We start from the raw sequence: 19,507 nt of genomic DNA, 5'->3' as shown, positions 1-19,507 counted from the left end.
ATGGCGAGAGAGACGACGGGGGGTACGTGAGTACGTAAGGGGGATGTAGCATCAAAAGGTGTCGCATGTATCGTAGGTATCGCATGAGGAAATGATATGAGTCCATGAGGGAACACTATGAAGTGAAACAGAGACCGTAGTGAAAGGCGTGTGGGATCGTAAGGATATGAAGAGCGGGTGACGCGAAAATATGCATGGCGAGATGAAAGAGAAAGGGAAGAAAAGACTCCTCCTCTCGAGGAACTCCTCCTCACCGTGAAGACTCCTCCTCGCATGGAGGCCGGAGGCCATAAGACCACGCAGCATCTGGAACGGCTTCCGTTCAAGAGGTTTCGTGAAGGCGTCGGCGACATTGAGATGGGAGGGGACATGCTGGATGACGATTCGTTTGTCCGTCACCACCTCGCGCAGATAGTGCCATTTGATGTCGATGTGCTTGACGCGAGAGTGGAACGTAGAGTCAGCGGAGAGAGTGATCGCGCTCGTGCTGTCGACGCGCATGAGTGATGCGGCAGGCTGGGAGAAGCCGAGACCGTCCAGCAAGAAGCGAAGCCATACCCTTCCTTCGCCGATTCGGCAGCCGCGATGTATTCAGCCTCGGTAGTGGACGTGAGACGGTGGGTTGCTTGCGCGCCGACCAAGAGATAATGCCGGAGCCCAGGTTCCAGCAATAGCCACGGTAGAACGCCGAGTGTCGATGCAGCTGGCGTGACTCGCATCCGCGTACCCATTCAGATTGGCGACATCGGCGCCGCCGAGGTGCAGACGGAAGTGCCGGGTCCCCTTGAGGTAACGCACAACGCGTTTCGCAGCCTCCCAGTGGATCTCGGCGTAACAGTCGAGGAATTGGCTGAGATGCTGGATGGCGAGGGCGATGTCCGGACGCGTCCCGATGGCGAGGTACATTAGACAGCCGATGAGAGAGCGATAGGGCAAGCGAGCGGCGCGTTCTTTTGCCGCAGGCGTCTTCGGAGAATGCTGAGCGCGCGAGAGGCGGAGGCCGGCTTCCATGGGCGTAGAGACCGGCGCGCAGTCGGGGCCGTCTAGACGAAACTGCTTGACGATCTTGTCGATCAAGGCAGTCTGCGAGATAGCCACGGACCGGCGAGCGCGATCACGGTCAATTTGAATGCCGACGCAGAAACGCGCCTCACCCAAGTCCGCGATTTTCCAGACACGACGGAGGTCGTCCTTAAACTCCTCCTTAGCCGCAGCCGAGCTAGCTGTCAGCAAGAAGTCGTCGACATGGACGCCGGTGAGAACAGTGCCCTTCGCCGACTTGCGGTAGTAGACACAATATTCACAGGGCAAACGCGTGAAGCCGATGCTCAGCAGATGCGCGTTCATCGTGTCATTCCACGTACGACTGCCCTGCTTCGTCCCATAAATACCACGCACCAGTTCCCAAACCCAATCCTCCTTGCCCGGCTCCTCGAAGCCGTGCGGCTGCTCCATGTAGCAGTACTCGTCCTCGGGAAGGATCCCATAGAGGAACGCGGTCTTCACATCAAGCTGCTCTACTTCCCAATCGAGGGAGGCGGCAAGGTGGAGGAGAGCGCGGAAGGACTCCATGCGCATGGTAGGTGAGGAGGTCCGGTTGTAGTCCTGCCCGTAGACCTGTTGAAAACCCTTCGCGACCCATCGAGCCTTGAAGCGCACCGGGTCCCCGTTCTCATTACGCTTCAAGCGAAAAACAGGTTACCCTTCATGACGCGACGCCCGGCCGGCACCTGAGCTCGAGGAATGAGGCGGTACACGCCCAGGTCCTTGATGGACTGCAGCTCATCGCGCAACGCGGCACGCCACTCCTCGCGAAAAGGCGACGCCTCTGCCTCGGCCAAAGTGGCCGGGTCCCCAGGATATTCAACGTTGAGTGGCAACACATCGTCCCCGGCCAACGCCGCGAGCACAGACTCGACGTCCGGCGTGGCGTCGACGGGCGGGTCACCAACAGCGAAGTCGGGAGGGGGCGCGGGAGCAGCATGCAGTAGCCCCAGAGGGGCAGCGACTGCGCGCGACACCGGAGAGGCCGGGGCAGGAATGCCCGAGGAGGAAACCCGGCGAGGCGCCGCGGAGCGTATCTGGCCCAGCGTGCGGTCCAGGCGCGAGATGAAAGGGACACCGTCCGCGGCAGCCTTCTTCTGGGTCAGCAGAGGCAGACGCGAAGATCGACGCACGGGAGCGAGAGGCGGCGGCACGGGAGCGAGAGGCGGCGGCACAGGAGCGAGAGGCGGCGGCACAGGAGGCGCCTCAGCTGGCAGAGGCGGAGCGGAAGGAAGAGAGGCCGGGGCCGCATGGGTGCCAGACAAGGAGGGAGGCGGCGGATCATCGTCGAGAACGTCGAGAGGCGCAGCAATGGGAGACACAGCCTGAGGAGACATAGAAGGCGCGACCTGCGCGACAGGCCGTGAGGCCGGGGAGGATAGTGTCGGAGACGTCTCGTGTGATTCAATGAATGCAACATGGAACGACTCCACGACCTTGTGAGTCGCGCGGTGGTACAGCCGGTAGGTCTTCGAGTGCTGCCCGTAGCCGATGAGAACACACTCGACGGAGCGTTCATAAATCTTAGGGTTATGCCGATTCTGGATGAGCACGAAGGCCCGACAACCTATCTCCCGCAAATGCGACAGGTCCGGCTTCTTCTTATGCCACATCTCATACGGTGTGACACCTGGAGGCAAAGAACGAGAGGGGGTGCGCACCGACAGGTAATTAGCGGTGACGAGAAACTCGTCCCAACGGTTCGCCGGAGCAGCAGCCGCCAAGCGCATCGCCCGGGCACGGTCCATGAGAGTGCGGTGGAAACGTTCAATACGACCATTCTGAGCGGACGTGTGAGGCGCCGTTGTGCGCCATTGAGAACCGCGGCCCTCGATCCATGCCTTGAAGTCGTTCGACAGAAGTTCCCCATTGTCAATCTGGACGACGCCCAGACGCTCGCCCGTCTCGACCTCGCGAGCAAGGACCCAAGCCTTGAATCGCTCGAGGATGACCTTGGATGGCACGGGGATGGCCCAGGTGTGAGACGTGAAATCGTCGAGAATATTCATTGAATAAAGGTTCCCCAGAGCGGAACGAACATCCTGCTGCCCTTGTACATCTACGAACACAGTGCCAAGAACCCGCTTTGCTTTCTCCCCCACTCGCACCTTAGGAACTGCAGTTCTGGTCTGTTTACCAAGAATGCAATGTTCACATTTTGCAGGTGGAGATAGGACGATAGGCATACCTATAGCGGATCCGAAGCGTGCCATGTCGTGAATCGTACGATGATTGACATGTCCGAGGCGGCGGTGCCACACATCGAGCGTCGGCACACGGCCTGCATACAAGGCATGTTCGGTGGAGGGAGAGGCGCCGTCGAGAGAGTAGAGGCGCTTGGACGTTAAAGTACCGGTAGCGATGACAGCCCCGCCCGGTTTGAGAATGCGAACACCGGCACTAGAGAAGAGCACCGAGTAGCGAGCCGCAGACGCGCAGAGAGACGAGATGCTGACGAGCCGAACAGTGGCCTGAGGCACATAGAGGACATCCTCGAGAAGGATCGACGCGCCGCGACCGATGTGCAGGCGTACCTTGCCGACGCCGCAAGCGTAGATAACCGATCCACTCACCCCACGAATGCCGCGAGGAGAGATAGGGCGGAGGTCATGGAAGTCGGCCTTGCGAGGAGACAAGTGCGTAGACGCGCCAGAGTCGAACACGAAAGGCTCAGTCCCTTCAGTGGAGAGACGACGAGTCGTCGTAGGCACCGGCGCCACTGAGAAGGCGGTAGGGTCGGCAGGAGCGCGAGAGTGGGTAGACCAGTTGAGCGAAACCGACTCCTCGTCTTCAACAGAGACCAGGGACTCATACTCAAAGAGGTCCGCCGGGACAGAGACGGAGGCGAGCCATTCCGGGGACGTGTCAGTCGCAAGCCCAACGAAGTCAGTCTCGGAGGTGGTATCCGCCGAAGACGGTTCCGAGGTCGATGTGGCCGAGGGCGGGACCGTACTCAAGAGATAGGCGTGGCCGGTCTTGCCGTCAACGATGTACGCGCGACCTTGCTTGTCGCGGTCGGGAGCGTTAAAGACGGCAGGCTTACCAGGACCCTTGCCCTTCCTTTTGTTTGCGAGCACTTCCTCGCGACGACCCTCCATGCCGCCACCGGGGGCCCAGCACTCCGGAGCAGTATGCCCATTCGGGCGCGGGCACTTGGCGTTGGTGCAAGTCTTCTGCGATGAGGTCGACTTGCCCGGCTTGGAATAGGCGGCGAGAGCGGTGGCTGACGAGGACGCCTTGCTGTCGGTGAGGATTCGCTGCTCGAGGTCAAGGCGAGCGGCGATGTCGACGGAGGTGTACGGAATGCCCGAGGTGGCCGATGCCGTGAGCGACGAACCGACCTGCGATTGGAGGTGCGTGAGGTAACCGTTCATCGAGTTGAGCATGCCTATGGTCATGAAGACCTCGAGGTTCGGGATGCCTATGTGGAAGATGCGCTCGGCCAACTCTTGGAGGCGCATGGTCGTCTCCGAGAAGTGCTCCTCGGCTGTGTAGCGACAAGCGAGGAAGTCTTGGAGGAGACGAACCTGGGCATATGCGCCGGGCTGTTTCTCGTGGCGAGCACAGAGGGCGACCCATAAGGCGCGTGCGTCGATGAATCCGGCAATGAAGCGCTGCTCTTCCCTCGCGGCCTTCGAGCTGAGTAAGGCGATGATAACTTGCTCGTTCCGCCGGAAGTTGGTGACAGAGCTGGGGTCGTCGTCGACAGAGGGAGCGACTTGTTCACCAGACAGATAGCCCCAAGCGAAGCAGATCTTCAGGGAGTTCTCGATGTAGGTCTTCCAATCGTACCAGTTGTCCTTCTTTCGGTCGAGGATGACGCCGCCGTTGAGCAGGGACGACGGTACGTGGAGGAGCTCGATTTTCTCCTTGGCGGTCGCTTTGAGATCCATTTTGGGCGCCGGAGATAGTTCCGTTTGAGTTCTCCACCAGATGCTGGCAGACTCATGTATGAATCCCTGTGCTGAGCACAAATGGATCATACATAAACTCCAGAGCTTACAGCAAGCCTTCATATATAAAGGCGCTGTAATCACTGCAGCGGACGCCCCGCTCCCTACCCGATTGGGCAGCTGCCCTTTAGGGATAGCCCAGGTCACCCGGTGCCGAGGTGAGCTTGCGGCGGCGGCCCCTACTACCATAATAGGTCCCATCGCGCGCTCTTCCACTTTGGGGCTCATCGGGCAAGTGCGATCATGGTTTGTAATCAACGAGATCTCATGCGATCTACAGATTCAGATATGCGTATGTCGGGCCGCATGACATATCTTCTCGGGCTAGGTACATTGCCGTATATATCCGTTTCACGTGTAGCATATTGCCTGGACAGTTTATACCTGAACGGTTTAAGTATCGAGGTCCGAAAATGCACAGCCTGTATGTCGCGGTCCACAACATTGGACATATGTCGTGCCTCATAACATACTACACTATGTAGTTGAAGCCCTGACGTCACACTCGGACATTTGCTGTAGCCGTAGATAGTCTGTATTCACGCAAGATGTCGCCAATGTACAATACACTGGCTCTAAAACGCGCGGGCAAGATTATCTTACGGTAAACATCGACTACGCCATCCTCCCGTCTGTTGCCCGCCTGCTCGTCACCGACCCACCATCGCGTTCCCACTCGTTACCCACAGGTCCCTACAATTCGTCCTCCCGTATCTCCGAGTCGTCGTCCCACCTATCACCCGCCGCCTCCCATCCTTCGCCCACCCTGACAACCTGTGTTCATCAGCCCGCGGCTAACGGATGTAGCGAGCTGGCCGATCACGCAGCAGCTTCTGTGCGACTTTCGCGTGCGAACGGGGATCGCAAAAAAGCCTGGGGAGATGATAGGTGAGGCATTGACTTTGCAGGATGATGGGCAAAGCACGCACGTACACCTCGATCTGGCCTGCCTCCACCAATGTGGAGATCTCGCCGGGTTTCAATCTCGACGCAACGCCGACGTACTGGCCTTCATTCGATCCTGATCCAGTGTCCGGAGTTGCGGACGATAGATTGTAAACTCCTGCGCTAGAGGCAACCCCTGTCGATGGCCAGTCAACGCCTCGTTCAGTCAGTGTGGTAACTGGTTCACACTCGTTGACGCACCGTCATTTGTCCCCGCTCGCCACCATTTGTCCCCACTAACGTACCGTTTGTGCTGGTCGACGCGGGCGGCGGGGTCGACATGTCACCGTTTGCACTCGCTTACGTGCCGTCGTTTGTACCCACCGATGTGCTGTTTATCCTGGGCGACGTGCCATTCGACACGGTCATCGAGTTCAATCCACTGGTTGATGAGTGCTTCAGTGAGGAAAGGACTCTGCGAGTGACGGCATAAGAGGGTCAGTCTGGCTGTGTGCCTCACACATCGTATTTGTGCTTACCTGGGTTAACTCGCTACCGAATGCGTCTTGGAGACTCCACCGTGCAGTCTTCCGTGCAGAGATAGGCCTAGAGCTAGATGGTAGAGTTACAGTAGCACGCACAAGTGCAGTGAGCCTTGCGGGCGCCCCCGTAAACCCAACGTTTGGTTCTATTTGTTGCCTCACCGAATTTGGAAAACCCGATGTTCTCGGGCTGTTCCTGGCCAATCACAACGCGTTTAAAGGTCCTACTTAGGCCTGCAACATACCAATAATTCGCGTTCGGGACGTTTCCGCACTCTGTGTCCATGTATTATATACTGCAGTAGGGATCAGATACATGTTCAGTAGCATATATCACAACAGATGAGATGTAGCACAACATTCTCGTGTACAATAGGGATGTCTTGTGTACTGTACTGGTTCTCAGCCGAGTCTCGAGTCGTAATGGGTGCTGCGGCGCGATACATACTGGACTCGATAATGACACAGTCGTTGTATGTACAAAATATATTCTGATCATCATGGCCATTTACCAACATGCCATTCCAGTTCGTTGAACGTTATACATTGCACGCGCACGCAGTGTTTTCCGGATTAAACAAATCTAATTCAGACTGATCTATTCCAAGTGCGTGCGCCCCGGCCTGCCCACCTTGCCCACCGTCACGGTCACTCTCTCCTTGCTCATGCGCCCATCTTCGTCCGTTGGCCGTGCTTGCGTGCTGGACATTCGCCCTGCACGCTCGCGGTCGTCGTGTGTGTAGTGCTCATCCGCACTCTGGGTCCGCTCGCTTTCCCTCTCGCTCGCTTTCCCTCTCGCTCGCTTTCCCTCTCGCCCGCCTGCCCTCTCGCTCGCCCATCCACCCGCTTTCCTGCGCACTTGCTGGTCCCCTTGCCTACCCGCTCACCTCATTGCCTGCTCGCCTCCTTGTCCGCTTGTCCGCCCATTCTGGACCACCCACCAGCTCGTCTGCTTGCCCTCTCGCTCGCCCGCCTGCCCTCCCGCTCGTCCGTAAGATCGCCTGACTGCGCACCGATCTGCCCGCCTGCTCACCCGTCTGCGTCTGCATCCGTCGGCCGTGTCTGCGTGCCGGGCGTTCGCCCGGCACGCTCGCGGTGGGCGTGTGCTGTCGTCTGGTCACTTGCCACTCTCCAACCCGTCCGCTTGTCTGTCGGATGTTCGTCTTCCTACCCACCCGTTTTCCTACCCGCCCGTTTTCCTACCCGCCCGCCTTCCTACCCGCCCGCCTTCCTACCCGCCCGTCTTCCTGCCTACCGGTCTGCCCGTCCGTCTTCCTGCCCGACAGTCCGCCTGCCCGTCCTTCTGCCAGTCCGCCAGTCCGCTCGCCCGCTCGTTCGCTCCCGCTCGTGCCCGTCGTCCTTCCGTCGGCTGCGTTTTCACGCGGGGCATTAGCCCTACGCGCTCGCGGTCGACGAGTGTGCTGTACCGCACGTCGCCGCGTCCTGTGGCTACGGTCAGCTCGCTCGCTCGTGTGCGTCTGCGCTCACCTCGATATCAGCGTCGGCTGCTCGCTGTTGTCGTGCCCGCTGTGCTCTAACGACGTCGGTGACCGACGCGGGGTGGTGCCAGTGGAGGTCGTAAACGGCGGGCGGAAGCGCTCGCCGCTCGCTCGGCTCGTTGCGAGCTCCCGGGTTTGGCCGAAACCGACGCCACGCAGCGGGCAGGGCAGGGCGGCAGGGGATCCGAGATCGTACCTGATCTCAGATGCCCTGACCCCGATGTCCATCCATATTGGGTATTAGCCTCGCATCGCGCGCCAGTACCGACCCGCCGGGGACGAAGGGGCCAGGCGCCCGGGGTAGCTGCCATATCAGGTAACGACCGACGGCGCTTCGTTCATACATGACGGCGCCTCGCTCATACATGAGCGAGTGGTAGCTCATGTATAAGAATGGCTGCAGGTAAGTACTGGAGTTTATGTATGATCACTCCGTGCTCACTACAAGGATCTTATACAAACATATGCCTATATGGCCTGAGTTCTCGGCGTCTTGGGTACCGAGACTCTGGGACTCGAGGTTGGGGTGATCGTCATTGATCAATTGGCTGGCTATATGCGGGGTATATGCGGGGAAAGCACACTTGATGGGTGCCTCGATGTTGTTCCTGGGTCTGAATAGCCGAAAAGAAGTCTCAGGTAAGCGGGCGAGTTCAGAAACACCGCCCGGGGCTCATAACCTGTAGAGACTAGACGTTCGGTCAGACGCTCAGTCGTGGTTCAACTTCGACTGAGATTAATCTACCTAGACGTTCGGTCAGACGCTGCTAGGTAGTTAGCTACTGAACGTATTGTATAGTATGTGTGCGGGGGCTTACCTCAGTCGTGGTTCAACTTCGACTGAGGAAAGAGGGAGAGAGGCGGAAACGGACGAACCACCCCCGGCGGTATGTCACGTGCACGGTGGCGGAGATCGAGATCGCGGCGCGACCTCAACAGAGAACCACTTCTATGCGACGTGCCCATCAGAGACTAGCCGACTTGTGAGTACAGCAACAACGGGTCCTGAATAAGCCCCGACTCGGATACTAAACATGTAACTGACCATTTCGGTAGGATTTTGCAAATCCTCTTGTGCGACCACATATGAGGTTCCTGCCACGCATCGGTGCACCTGTCTCGGAGTTCAGAGATGGTGAGAAATGGCTCGACATGAATGACGAAGCACTCGAGAGAGGCCAGCTCATGTGGATGGACGAGAAGACACCGCACCGGCACTTCTACATCAAGGAACTCGCGCGGCTGCAGGATGGACGCTACGTGATGCCGCTGAGATTTGTGGAAGAGAATGAGGTGGACTGTCTTGATGGCTTCCTCGTAGTCCATTATCCTGCGGTACGTGATCCATCATTTGATCAGAGATATTTGTAGTGACATACGGATTTGTGGATAGACGGGGTTATTTGTGGTTCGTAATCAGGAGTTCATCCGTGTAGCGGCAAGGGAGCTGCAAGACAACGTGATAGAGATACAGGCAGGTCTCAACATACAATTTGATGGTGAGATCTGTTTGCACGTACTTATCGTATATGAGCCACATAGTGCTGATGTGTGGTATTTTCAGAGCTTGCGCCTCCATGGGTTCGGAATGTGCGCCATCCAGTCCGAGCTACAGCTCTCAAACGCCCAACATTCACGGTCCGATTGATGGCTTGGTGCGATGATGTCTCTGGAAACAAAACGAAGCAATACAATGCTCATACCAATGTCTACGTCGCAAACATCAACCTCCCGCATGAGAAACTCAAACAAGAATACTTTGTTCGCTTTTGCTCTACATCGCAGCATGCGTCGTCGTCCGAACAACTTGAAGAGCTTGCCAAAGACACGTGAGTATTCCATTACTAGTAGCCGGTGGAAAGACATCGAAATACACGTACTGAAGGGTCAGGGCAACAGGGGTCCGGACAGATGGCATACAGCCTACGATTGCAAGCTTCAACAGGAAGTCTTGTTCCGCATCATCCCACATGTCTTCCCAGCGGATAATCCCCAGCAATCAGAACATTGTTCGCACATTGGTGGTAATGGCAACAAACCCTGTCGAGCTTGCAAGATCGGCGGCACCGCAAAGGAGCGGGAAACAGACGAGAAATATGAAACATTTTTCGCGGTGAGTAAGTTGCAATTCTATCGTAGATCTGCTTCTCACCTGGGGTTGTAAGGCTGGACCTCATCGCACGACGGAATGGACAATCAGCCAAATCGAGTCACAGCTATGGATTGCGGGCCTTGGTGTGCAGGATACAGTGGATCTTATGCAGACGAACACGGGAGTTAAAGACAAGACCGCCCAATACTGGATTAGCATCCTGATTAAGAAAGCGCGTGCACTGCAACACGAGCGAATAGCAGCAATCGCAACGAGGGACCCGCGCTTGAATGATCGTACCTGCAACCGTGACGCCGAGGCCAAACAGGCTGTAAAGAACACAATCTCCCATGAGATACAACAGGAACTGCACGATTGGCTTGTCCGTCAGCCTTCACAGAGCTATGATGCGCTCCCAGCTACTTCCCGTACGTGTTTTTCAATACATGATGGAGTCGTCTTCGGAAGCTCACCTCAAGTTCTGCAATCACAGCACTTCGTGATACGCTGCGACCAGGGGACCACTACAATGTTCTGCTCGGGCTCCCTGGCGTTGAAATTCATTTCGATACACCAGGTGAGATTCTGCACACTTACCTACTTGGACAGGAGAAGTATGTTTGGCACAAGACGACCTCGCCCTGGGACAAGAAGAAGGACGAACTCTTTGCGGCACGGCTTCGTAGTACCTCGGTCGATGGTTTGACCTTGCCGCCTCTTCGCGCAGAGTATCTGCTGCAATACAAGAATTCACTTGTCGGGAAGCATTTCAAGGCGTTGCAACAGGTTGGTGTGTTCCATCTACACGACGATCTGTGCTCCGATCTTGTCCGGCAACTCTGGAAAGCAACTGGTGAACTCGGCGCAATGCTATGGTACAGTAAGATAAGGAGAATGGATGAGTATTTGGTACGTCTTGGACTCGCAGTGCCGGACACCGTCGCGAGCCATCACTGTCACTGACCTTGAACATTCGTAGGCAGATCTAGAGATTCTCATCGCGAACGTTCTCGACGTCTGGGTGCTCATCGATCCGAATCGAATCCTCACCAAAAACAAGCTCCACGTCCTCGCTCATTTGATAGCGAACATTCGCCGCTTCGGTCCCGCGATTTTGTACTCCACAGAAGTCTTCGAGTGCTGGAACGCTATCTTCCGATTCTGCAGCATCCTCTCGAACCATCGCGCACCGAGCCGTGACATCGCTGTTGCATTGGCCGATATGGAGCGCTTCAAGCATCAGGTGAGCGGCGGCTGGTGGTGTAACTCCGCAGGCGAATATGTTCGGGCAGGGGACAGAGTTTGCACGTTCCTTCAGGAGAGTCCGAATCTGCAGCGGCGTCTGGGCTGGGTGGAGGATATACAAGCAACACTAATAGTTGGTGAGCAGTACAGTAATGTCGTCTTCGTTGCGAATTGAACGCTCACATCACTGGTTTCCCAGGCACGGCGAAGCTAGAGGCACGGCTCAAGCGATGCCCGTCTAGCTGGGCCGATGCTATTGCACCATTATCGCTTCCACCGCCGACGCATGATGGCGCACCAAACTCTTTAGATATAACAATCTTCCAGCAGTGCAAATTCTTGGTGTCGCAAGCAAAAGACATTTGTAAGCCTGGTTCGTGGGTGTTTTTCAAGGTTCCACAAGACACGGCGACGCCTGCAGTACCCGAGATGGTAAGTGTAATAATCTGGTATTTCGATGAAAATCTTAGGCTGATCACGCACACCGCCTGCTCTGCAGCCTACAGACGTGCGAGCAGGGCGTATCTTCAAGATCCTCTCTCCTGTTGGTGGCAGAGAAGCGATCGCCGTCGTACAATGTTTCGACATCATGGGAGAACGGGATGACTATCTCAATATGCCCATCCTTACTCCCAGTGATCGGCACCCTCAGCTTGTCCCCCCAAGGTCTGTCTACGACCCGGTGATCCAATGATGTGCTTACCTTTTCACCCCCTGCCCTTATAGGATATCCTCTTCATCTTCAATGCACAGCATGACTGCCGTGCCTGTCATTGCACCACAACCGCGCTGGAGCACATCGTTCAAGAGCGAGTTGTCACGGCCCGAACCCGACTCCACGTTACACACGCAGAAACACCGCGTTTTCTGCTGAACATGCATGCTCTTCACAATGCAGACCTCGTTCGCGAGACCTTACCGCGGAATCTCACAGAGCCTCGGTATTATCTTGCTGACCGCAAGGCACAGCACCGTCGCATTGCCACGGACCTACGTGTCACTGGCGGAGCCCGGAGGGCACAAGCTGCTGCTAAGGCTGCCCAGACTCGCATTCGTAACAAAGAGGCTCGTGCGGCAACGACTTCGAGCCACAATCCTCAGGCTCAGACGCAAGCAGATGGTACCAATGATCCACTTATCGCAGGTTCGCCAGTCGCTCATAGCCTCATATGTGCTTGTTCGAATGACCTTATCAAATTGCAGACTCGGAGACCAGTGTGGCGAATGAAGATACTGGTACTACTAGACAGGACGACGATGTGGAGATGGAAGACGTGACATCCTAGCATATACTGTACATGTATACCGTGACGTGCTACTCCCCTTATGAATGTGTGAACGAGTCTGAGTCTCTCACTCGCACCGTTGTAATCAGAGCGAACAGTTCATATTGTGGGGCTCTTGCGCCGTGAGGTTGAAACAGCCTGACAAACAGATCAGTCAGCCGTCAGGGAGAGGTCTGAGCCATGTCAATGTAGAGGGCCTGATCGCCTTACCTCGCACCTCCTGAGGACCTTGTGAACCAGGTCGTGATCAGGCAAAGGCGGTGACCCTAGCGTAGGGTCCCTCCGCTATGAGCCGCATCTCGCGGGTTACCTCCGTGGCGCCCGAGTGATCCAGATCTTCCGAATGCCACATCAAAATGGGCGTGTAGTGCAGCACTCGATGCCACGGCGCGCGGTTCGTCCGACTGTTGGTCCGCGTTCCGTGTCGCCTCTAGCGTACCAGTAGTCTAGAGTCGACGGTATGAGGCCTTGAGGACGAGCGCCATACAGAGACACGGAAGTGAGATGAGTGACGAGCGCGAGAGACGGGAAGATCTACTTAGAGACATCAGCCGAGATGGATGCGACGCGCGACGGTGCGGGAAAGGATGAGAACGAAAGCAAGCAAAGGAACGAAGAGAGAAAGACATGCGCGCGTGCGCCTTGTTAGTATGATACGACCGTCCTCCCCCGTCAAAGATGAGTCTGCCTTCCTCCGCCATCATGGCACGAATAACGATTAAAATAAGTAGATGATCGGTACCCAGCGGTACCCGATCATATGTAGGAGCTTCCTGATCCGAGTCAGCGCGCCTCATAATCTCTGCTTTCTTCATCTCTTCGGGGGACACTTTCTCCTTCCGTTCAGTTCTCTCCACTCTCTCGACGCCGTGTCCAGCATCTGTGTAGCGGTTCAGTACACGGGTGCACGCTCACAAGCGACCCTTCTTCAACCCGGCGCAGTCGCAGTCCATATGGCTCTGTTTGTTGCGGTACAGGTCCTTCTGCTCACCTTCGTGCTAGCTGCCGGCCTCTGGCTCCTCTTCTCCCGCAAACATGCAAGGCTCCCACCCGGACCCCCGGGCAGGCCAGTCCTAGGCCACTACGGCAAGATACCCATTGCGAGTCCATGGCACTTTTTCGGCGAGCTAGGGCACAAGTACGGTCAGTTCACGCGTATCACGGATCCTCGCGCCTCCCGGAAGGCTAATCGTGCCCGTATGCAGGCGAGATATCCAGCATCCGCATACTGGGCCATACCTTGATCGTTTTGAATGCCTTCGACCCCGCCGACGCGATCTTCAACAAGCGCTCGAATCGCTACTCCCACAAGCCCCGCCGGAGGATGGGCGAGCTGTACGTGCGCTCTTCGTTGTCGACATACCCTGCAGCTCTGACGTAGTGTACGTGTTCGGCGACTGTAGGTCGGGTCTGGTCGCGACGTTGCCGTTCATGGACCCGGGCCCGACGTTCACCCATGCGCGCAAGATGTTCCGTCAGGAGCTCAGCCCGCGCAGCCTCACCGCATACCACGGCGAAGTCGAGCGTGCATCCCGCCAGCTCGCCAAAGCGTTTGCTGCAAATGCGAACATTCCGGGCTTTGAGAAACACATTGACCAGTACGCATCTCCGTCTCCCCAACATGCGCATAACTCCAACTGTACATGCTACGTGCAGGACGCTCGGCAGGCTCTTCATGAGAGTATCGTCGGGGTACGTCGTCAAGGGCGACGACGACGAAGTCCTGCGGCCGATCCAGCAGCTCGCCAGCTTCGCGGCGGGCATCCTCGGCGGGACGTACTCCATCATCGACCGTCTGCCATTCCGTACGTCCAATCTCCTCCAACCCGCGCGCTTGCGCTCACTCCGTCCCACTGGCAGTGTGCTACCTGCCTCACTGGGCACCCGGGTCGAGCCTCCTGCGGCTCGCGGACCACTGGCGCGGCCGACTCTGGGAGATCGCGAACGGCACGGCGGAGCTCGTCCGCGAGGAACTGGTGCGCAACGTTTCACCCCCCTTCACAGGGATGCTCACGCACAGGACGCAGATGTCGGGCTCGCCGAGCACGTCCTTCATGGGTAACCTCTACGGGAACCCGCGGGGCGGCATGGACCTCGACGAGGCGCAGTTCAAGTTCATCGCCGTGACCATGTCTGCAGGTACGCCCCCTCCTCTCCTCTCCTATACCCCGTTGCCATGCGCTCATGCGGGGTCCCTCTGCCCAGGCGGCATGCTGCCACTCACTTCCTCCTCCCTCGGCTTCCTCGCCGCAATGGCACGCTTCCCCGCCGCCCAGAAACGCGCACAGGCGGAGCTCGACGCCCTCCTCGGCGGGAGCCGCCTCCCCACGCTCGCAGACCGCCCCGCGCTGCCGTATGTCTGCGCGCTCATCCTCGAGCTCTATCGCTGGGCGCCCGTCGCGCCACTCAGTGAGTGTCCTGCTGTACCTGCTGTACCTTTGGCGGGCTGTGTATGTTGACTGGTCGTTGCCAGTCGCGAGGAAGACGCTGGAGGACGACGAGATCGCGGGCTTGTGGATACCGAAGGGGGCGACGATTGTCGCGAATAACTGGTGAGCTGCATTATGTGACCGATGTATCAGGTCCAGCCAGGATCTCAAGCACCTGTGTGCAGGGCGATCTCGCGCGACCCCGAACGGTACCCGGATCCGCAGGTCTTCCGCCCCGAGCGCTTCCTCCCGCTTTTTGAGGACAGCGACGCAGAGAAGAGCGGCGAGGCTAGGCAAGACATCCTGGACCCGCGCTCGTATGCTTTCGGGTATGGTCGGAGGTGCGTGGTTGTCTCGTTCCCGAAGCTTAACGTCGACGGTGAACGCTGGCGGCATGCCAGGATATGCCCGGGGCTCGACTTCGCGGAGGCGATCCTCTTCGCGAACATCTCCCATATCCTCACTGTGTTCGACGTCGTCCCCACTGGCGACGCGCCGATCCTCACGCCGGATGGCGACGTGGCGCTGAAGACCGTCGGTGCCGCCGCGTACGTGGATCTCATAGCGGCTCGCGTGTGTATGTTGCAACTGATGGTCCTATCCCTTGAACCGACCAGACGCGTGGCGAGTGTGGATTGCACGCTGCGACCCCGTTCCGCAGACGCACTCGCGCTGCTCATGGACACGGCGGAGTCGTGAGGCCACTGTTGACTGAACTTGAGACTGACTTTGACAGGTTTGGCGTGGCGACCACCGCAGTGCTTACAACTTCACACAAGCAGACCTATCTGCCTCGACGTTCCTTGGTTCTTGTCGCTGACCAGATAAATTATGATATCCATTAAATGTACCCCCTCACTTCGCTATATCCCCTCCATTCGATCCGACCCCAATCCGTGGCAAGTCGAGAAAGGCTATCACTAGACCCAACCCATAGTCTACGGTATGGGGCGTACCCACAGCCCACCCTGACATTACACCCAATCCTTAGCTCGCAATCATACTGTTGAAGAGAGGGCGCGAAACTGACCTTCACGAATGCAGTGAACGCAGTGCTCGGCCAGACCTGCTCGATCCGCTGGCGGCCTTTGCCCTCCTTCCACTGCGGCGGGGGACGCGCGCCCACGGGGATCGCCTCGGGGACGAGCTCGAAGCCCGAGAAGCGCTGGAGGAGGCGGACGAGCATGAAGGACGCCTCGTTCAGCGCGAAGTTCTGGCCGGGGCACTGCACGCCGTCCCGGAGATATGAGCGTCCGCTCTTCCCTTCGCACCACACAGGTAGCGGGAAGACTCACCGATCGCGGGCCAGAGAGGAAGGGCACGAACATAGATGGTCGCTCCTCGACGCGCGCGAGCCGCTTGGGGTCGAGCCACCGGTCGGGGTCGAACTCGTCTGCGTCCTCGCCCCAGAGGTCCTTTCGCCGGTGGAGGGGAAGCGTCAGCCAGGTGACGCGTGCCTTGCCGGGGAGGTAGAGAGGGGGCTCGCCGTCTGCGGCCGGGAGGAGGACCTGATGCATGGAGTTTCGGATCCCCATGGGTGCGGGAGGGAAGAGGCGGAGGGTCTCGTTCAGGACGGCGTTCACTAGAAGGGAACAGGGAAGGTGAGTTGTAGGAGGGGTGAGAGGGGGGATGACGCACTGTAGGGCATCTTGCGAATGAGATCGTGCGTTGGGCTGCCGTTGGCCCCGCAGATGTCGAAAATCTCTTCGCGGAGACGCTTCGCAACTGCGGGGTATACCGTGAGTAGGTAGACCACGTATGTCAGAAGGCCGGCAGTCTAGAAAGTACAAATGATTGAACTAGAGTTGTGGGACGCAAGGCGAGGCTGTTTTACCGTGTCACGGCCTGCCATCAACACGTTGAGCAGGCCAAATCGGACTCTTTCCTCGTCTGTCAATAGCAACAGACCGGTTAGGTTGGGCATCAACGTCATAAGTGACACGAAGACATGCCTTGAGTGATCTCGACTAGATTCTCCAACATGGTGCGCTCAGCCCTCTGACGTTCGATCCCCTGCTCCCTCTCCCGCTTCTTCCTCTCCAGTGCTTGCTCAACAGTAGGTTTGACCCACTTCATGATGACGTCCACATGCGGCATTGTATGGTCGCCCTTGATTTCATACAGCGGGAAGAACGTGTTCAGCCGCCACCGAAGTGAGATGGTCACCTGGATCTCCTCAAATGCGTACAAGAATGTGCCGAGCTGGCCCTCCGTCGCTGCGCCCTTGGAGCCTATCATGGCCTTGTACGGAATCGGACGGGGGCCGCCGAGTGCATCGGGGGAGGTGCCCAGGAGGAATGAAGACGCAGCGTCGAGGGTAAAGCGGGCGAAGAGATCCTGGAGATCGATGGGCTCATGGGTTGACACAGAGGAAGAAAGGATGGAGAGTGCGCGGTCGGAGTGTTCCTGGAAGATGTCGAAGTCGGAGATACGCTCCTTGTTGAGGAAGGGTCGGATGAGGGCGCGTTCCTGCGGAGAAAAGTAAGTTATCCTCTTCTCATTAAGAATTCGTCCAGAGCTAGCGCATACGTACTCTTCTCCATTCTGTCCGATCGCTAATACAGTGCATTGTATCAGCCACCCTGAGCATTTGTATATAAACTTTGGCACGATGACACCCACGTTACGAAGACACCTCGACCGAGGAATGTTCCCCTGGAAGGAAGTCAATCACGATTCGAGAAGTAGAACCGATCGCACGCACATCTTCTCGGCGGCCTCCGCCCCACGCTCGAACGATTCGAACTGTATCTGGTGCACGGCACGCATGTGTAGGTCGTCGCGGGTTATGATCTATACGGCAGACATTTGAATTTTCGTTCTGCGTTCAAATCTGAACACTCACGTTGTCCTTCCAAAGGATGCGCGTATTGAGCGTGTCGACGCCATGCTCATCGAGCACTTCGCCCATGGCCTGCAAGATATATCCTTCTCGCAGGTCTTTGGCAAATCGCATCATGATGTCGAGGTTTCCCGGCCATTTGCCCTTCGCCCGGGGAATTGGTGTCGCTCCGAGTTGCCTAGCACGTCTGTCACTCTTCCAAACCGAGTACCAAGAAGTCACGGTTATCCAGACTGGAATGGATGAGATGTAAGCAAGGGTGGCTACAAGGCCTGCGCCAGAACTGCCGAATACGGCTGTGAGAAGGACATAGGTCAAGACGAACGGCGGCAGCAGCGTCTCTGCTACGCCGATGAGGAAGCGCGTCCGGTACCAGGTTGGTGGCAGTTCGAAGTTCATGGTCGTCGCTTCACAGCTCTGCAGCTTCCCAAGTGCGCTGTCGATTCAGACGAGATTGCAGACGAGCTGTTCAAGGACTGAGACTCAGTGAGAGACTCTGCAATTGTCAGCATCAGCGCCACAGAATGCCGCCTGATACCGAATCAGAGTCCTTAGTCACCTTAGTGAGATAAGTATCCTCCTCCAGCCTCCTCCTTCCTGATACGATCGTAGTTCTATCAATAAGAATCCATCAAGTCATCAGTTTGATCAGACCACCGGGGTGGCAGTGCATCACTGTAAGTAGTCGCATCGAGATTCGAGATACCTTCGTCAACTTGCCTTACCATTTATAGCCATGAACTGACGATGGAAGTACATACTACTGGACTGGGGATTGTGCAGAAGGCATTGAAGGCGGTGGCCGTAGAAGATTGAGAACTTACTACGCAATCAAGTTAAGTTGATATCTCATGTATTCTAATCAAACCCTCACGTGTTGAAGGTCTATTTAGTTCTCGGTCGTGTAGCAGCCACCGAGTGTGACCATGTGGAGGGTCTGATACTTACTCATAGTAGTAATGAGAGGCTTCTGGCTGCACAGTAGTGATAGACTGAATAAGGAAGGAGGACGGCTGTGATTGAGCGTCATCACCGCAATTCCGGGGCTCGCTTCAACCTCAGCGCCGACTGGAGATCGGATAAGTATAACATACTACTGACAGCGAGCGGCCGCAACGCGTTCTATACACCAAAGACAAGGATGATTCAAGTATCAGAAGTTTTACGGCACGGGTTCGTTACACCCACGCCAGCGTCGCTCGCCGTCTCAAAGCGTAAGCTGTTTCGAGCCTATCGGTGAACGGCGTCACCGGTTGCTCAGCCGCAACGGGCGGGACGGGTATGGAACCGCTCCTCGGCATCCGAGCGTTGTGTTCATATGTTTCAGCCAGGAGTTCAACCACACGTCGTTTCGGATCGGGTTTGGACCCCTCAGTGTGAACACTGGTGGTCGGTCGGTTTGTACAAGTGAAAATAAGTATGACCTTGATACAGTCCACAGACCGCTTACCAACAGCTCACTGACTGTAATATTTGTGCCTCCAAGCTCCGCGGACAAAAAACAAGTCAAAATCAGCGCAGCAGCGGAGAAATTTGAGAGAAGTAACCACGTTGTCACGTTGTCATCACGATGAACCCTTAGGCTGCTTGGGCGCGAACTGGGCGCGAATGCCTCCCGCCCCGTCGGCCTCAATGATGCACTTTCCATCAGTGCATGTATAATCACAATCTTGATATGCCGCGGGCACGG

General features: G+C 57.0%; 4 protein-coding genes across 4 annotated transcripts; 2 read left to right on the top strand and 2 right to left on the bottom strand.

Moving 5' to 3' along the window:
* Nucleotides 1-5,515: 5,515 nt before the first annotated feature.
* B0H18DRAFT_1217941 (uncharacterized protein) lies at nt 5,516-6,710 on the bottom strand (the record flags this gene model as incomplete). Its single annotated transcript, XM_048036697.1, has 6 exons — nt 5,516-5,763; nt 5,821-5,870; nt 5,927-6,078; nt 6,267-6,357; nt 6,422-6,494; nt 6,670-6,710. 6 exons carry the CDS (start codon nt 6,708-6,710, stop codon nt 5,691-5,693), a joined length of 480 nt encoding a protein of 159 aa, XP_047885086.1. The 3' UTR covers nt 5,516-5,690.
* Nucleotides 6,711-8,723: 2,013 nt separating this feature from the next.
* B0H18DRAFT_892153 (uncharacterized protein) lies at nt 8,724-12,538 on the top strand (the record flags this gene model as incomplete). The annotated part of the gene is made up of 11 exons (XM_048041340.1): nt 8,724-8,906; nt 8,980-9,258; nt 9,317-9,422; nt 9,488-9,752; nt 9,823-10,036; nt 10,089-10,443; nt 10,509-10,924; nt 10,995-11,397; nt 11,460-11,653; nt 11,760-11,930; nt 11,987-12,538. The coding sequence occupies 11 exons, from the start codon at nt 8,724-8,726 to the stop codon at nt 12,536-12,538; spliced, it is 3,138 nt and encodes a 1,045-aa protein (XP_047885085.1).
* A 961-nt stretch (nt 12,539-13,499) lies between these two features.
* On the top strand, nt 13,500-15,674 carry B0H18DRAFT_961936 (cytochrome P450; the record flags this gene model as incomplete). Its single annotated transcript, XM_048043085.1, has 10 exons — nt 13,500-13,689; nt 13,752-13,881; nt 13,950-14,144; nt 14,203-14,351; nt 14,407-14,685; nt 14,752-14,955; nt 15,020-15,098; nt 15,161-15,316; nt 15,377-15,552; nt 15,637-15,674. 10 exons carry the CDS (start codon nt 13,500-13,502, stop codon nt 15,672-15,674), a joined length of 1,596 nt encoding a protein of 531 aa, XP_047885084.1.
* Nucleotides 15,675-15,801: 127 nt separating this feature from the next.
* B0H18DRAFT_338306 (cytochrome P450 monooxygenase CYP63) lies at nt 15,802-18,623 on the bottom strand. The gene is made up of 11 exons (XM_048037656.1): nt 18,377-18,623; nt 17,821-18,313; nt 17,680-17,768; nt 17,598-17,630; nt 17,509-17,530; nt 16,928-17,444; nt 16,810-16,865; nt 16,614-16,752; nt 16,271-16,557; nt 16,006-16,200; nt 15,802-15,943 (listed from the first exon to the last, which is right to left on the bottom strand). Exons 2-11 carry the CDS (start codon nt 18,214-18,216, stop codon nt 15,914-15,916), a joined length of 1,764 nt encoding a protein of 587 aa, XP_047885083.1. The 5' UTR covers nt 18,217-18,313; nt 18,377-18,623; the 3' UTR covers nt 15,802-15,913.
* Between the last annotated feature and the right edge of the window lie 884 nt (nt 18,624-19,507).

The sequence above is a fragment of the Fomitopsis serialis genome (assembly GCF_022376445.1).
Source record: "Fomitopsis serialis strain Sig1Antser10 chromosome Unknown B0H18scaffold_307, whole genome shotgun sequence".
Classification (NCBI taxonomy): domain Eukaryota; kingdom Fungi; phylum Basidiomycota; class Agaricomycetes; order Polyporales; family Fomitopsidaceae; genus Fomitopsis; species Fomitopsis serialis.
The sequence above is the reverse complement of the archived record's forward strand: the minus strand, read 5'-3'. Positions and strand labels throughout refer to the sequence as shown.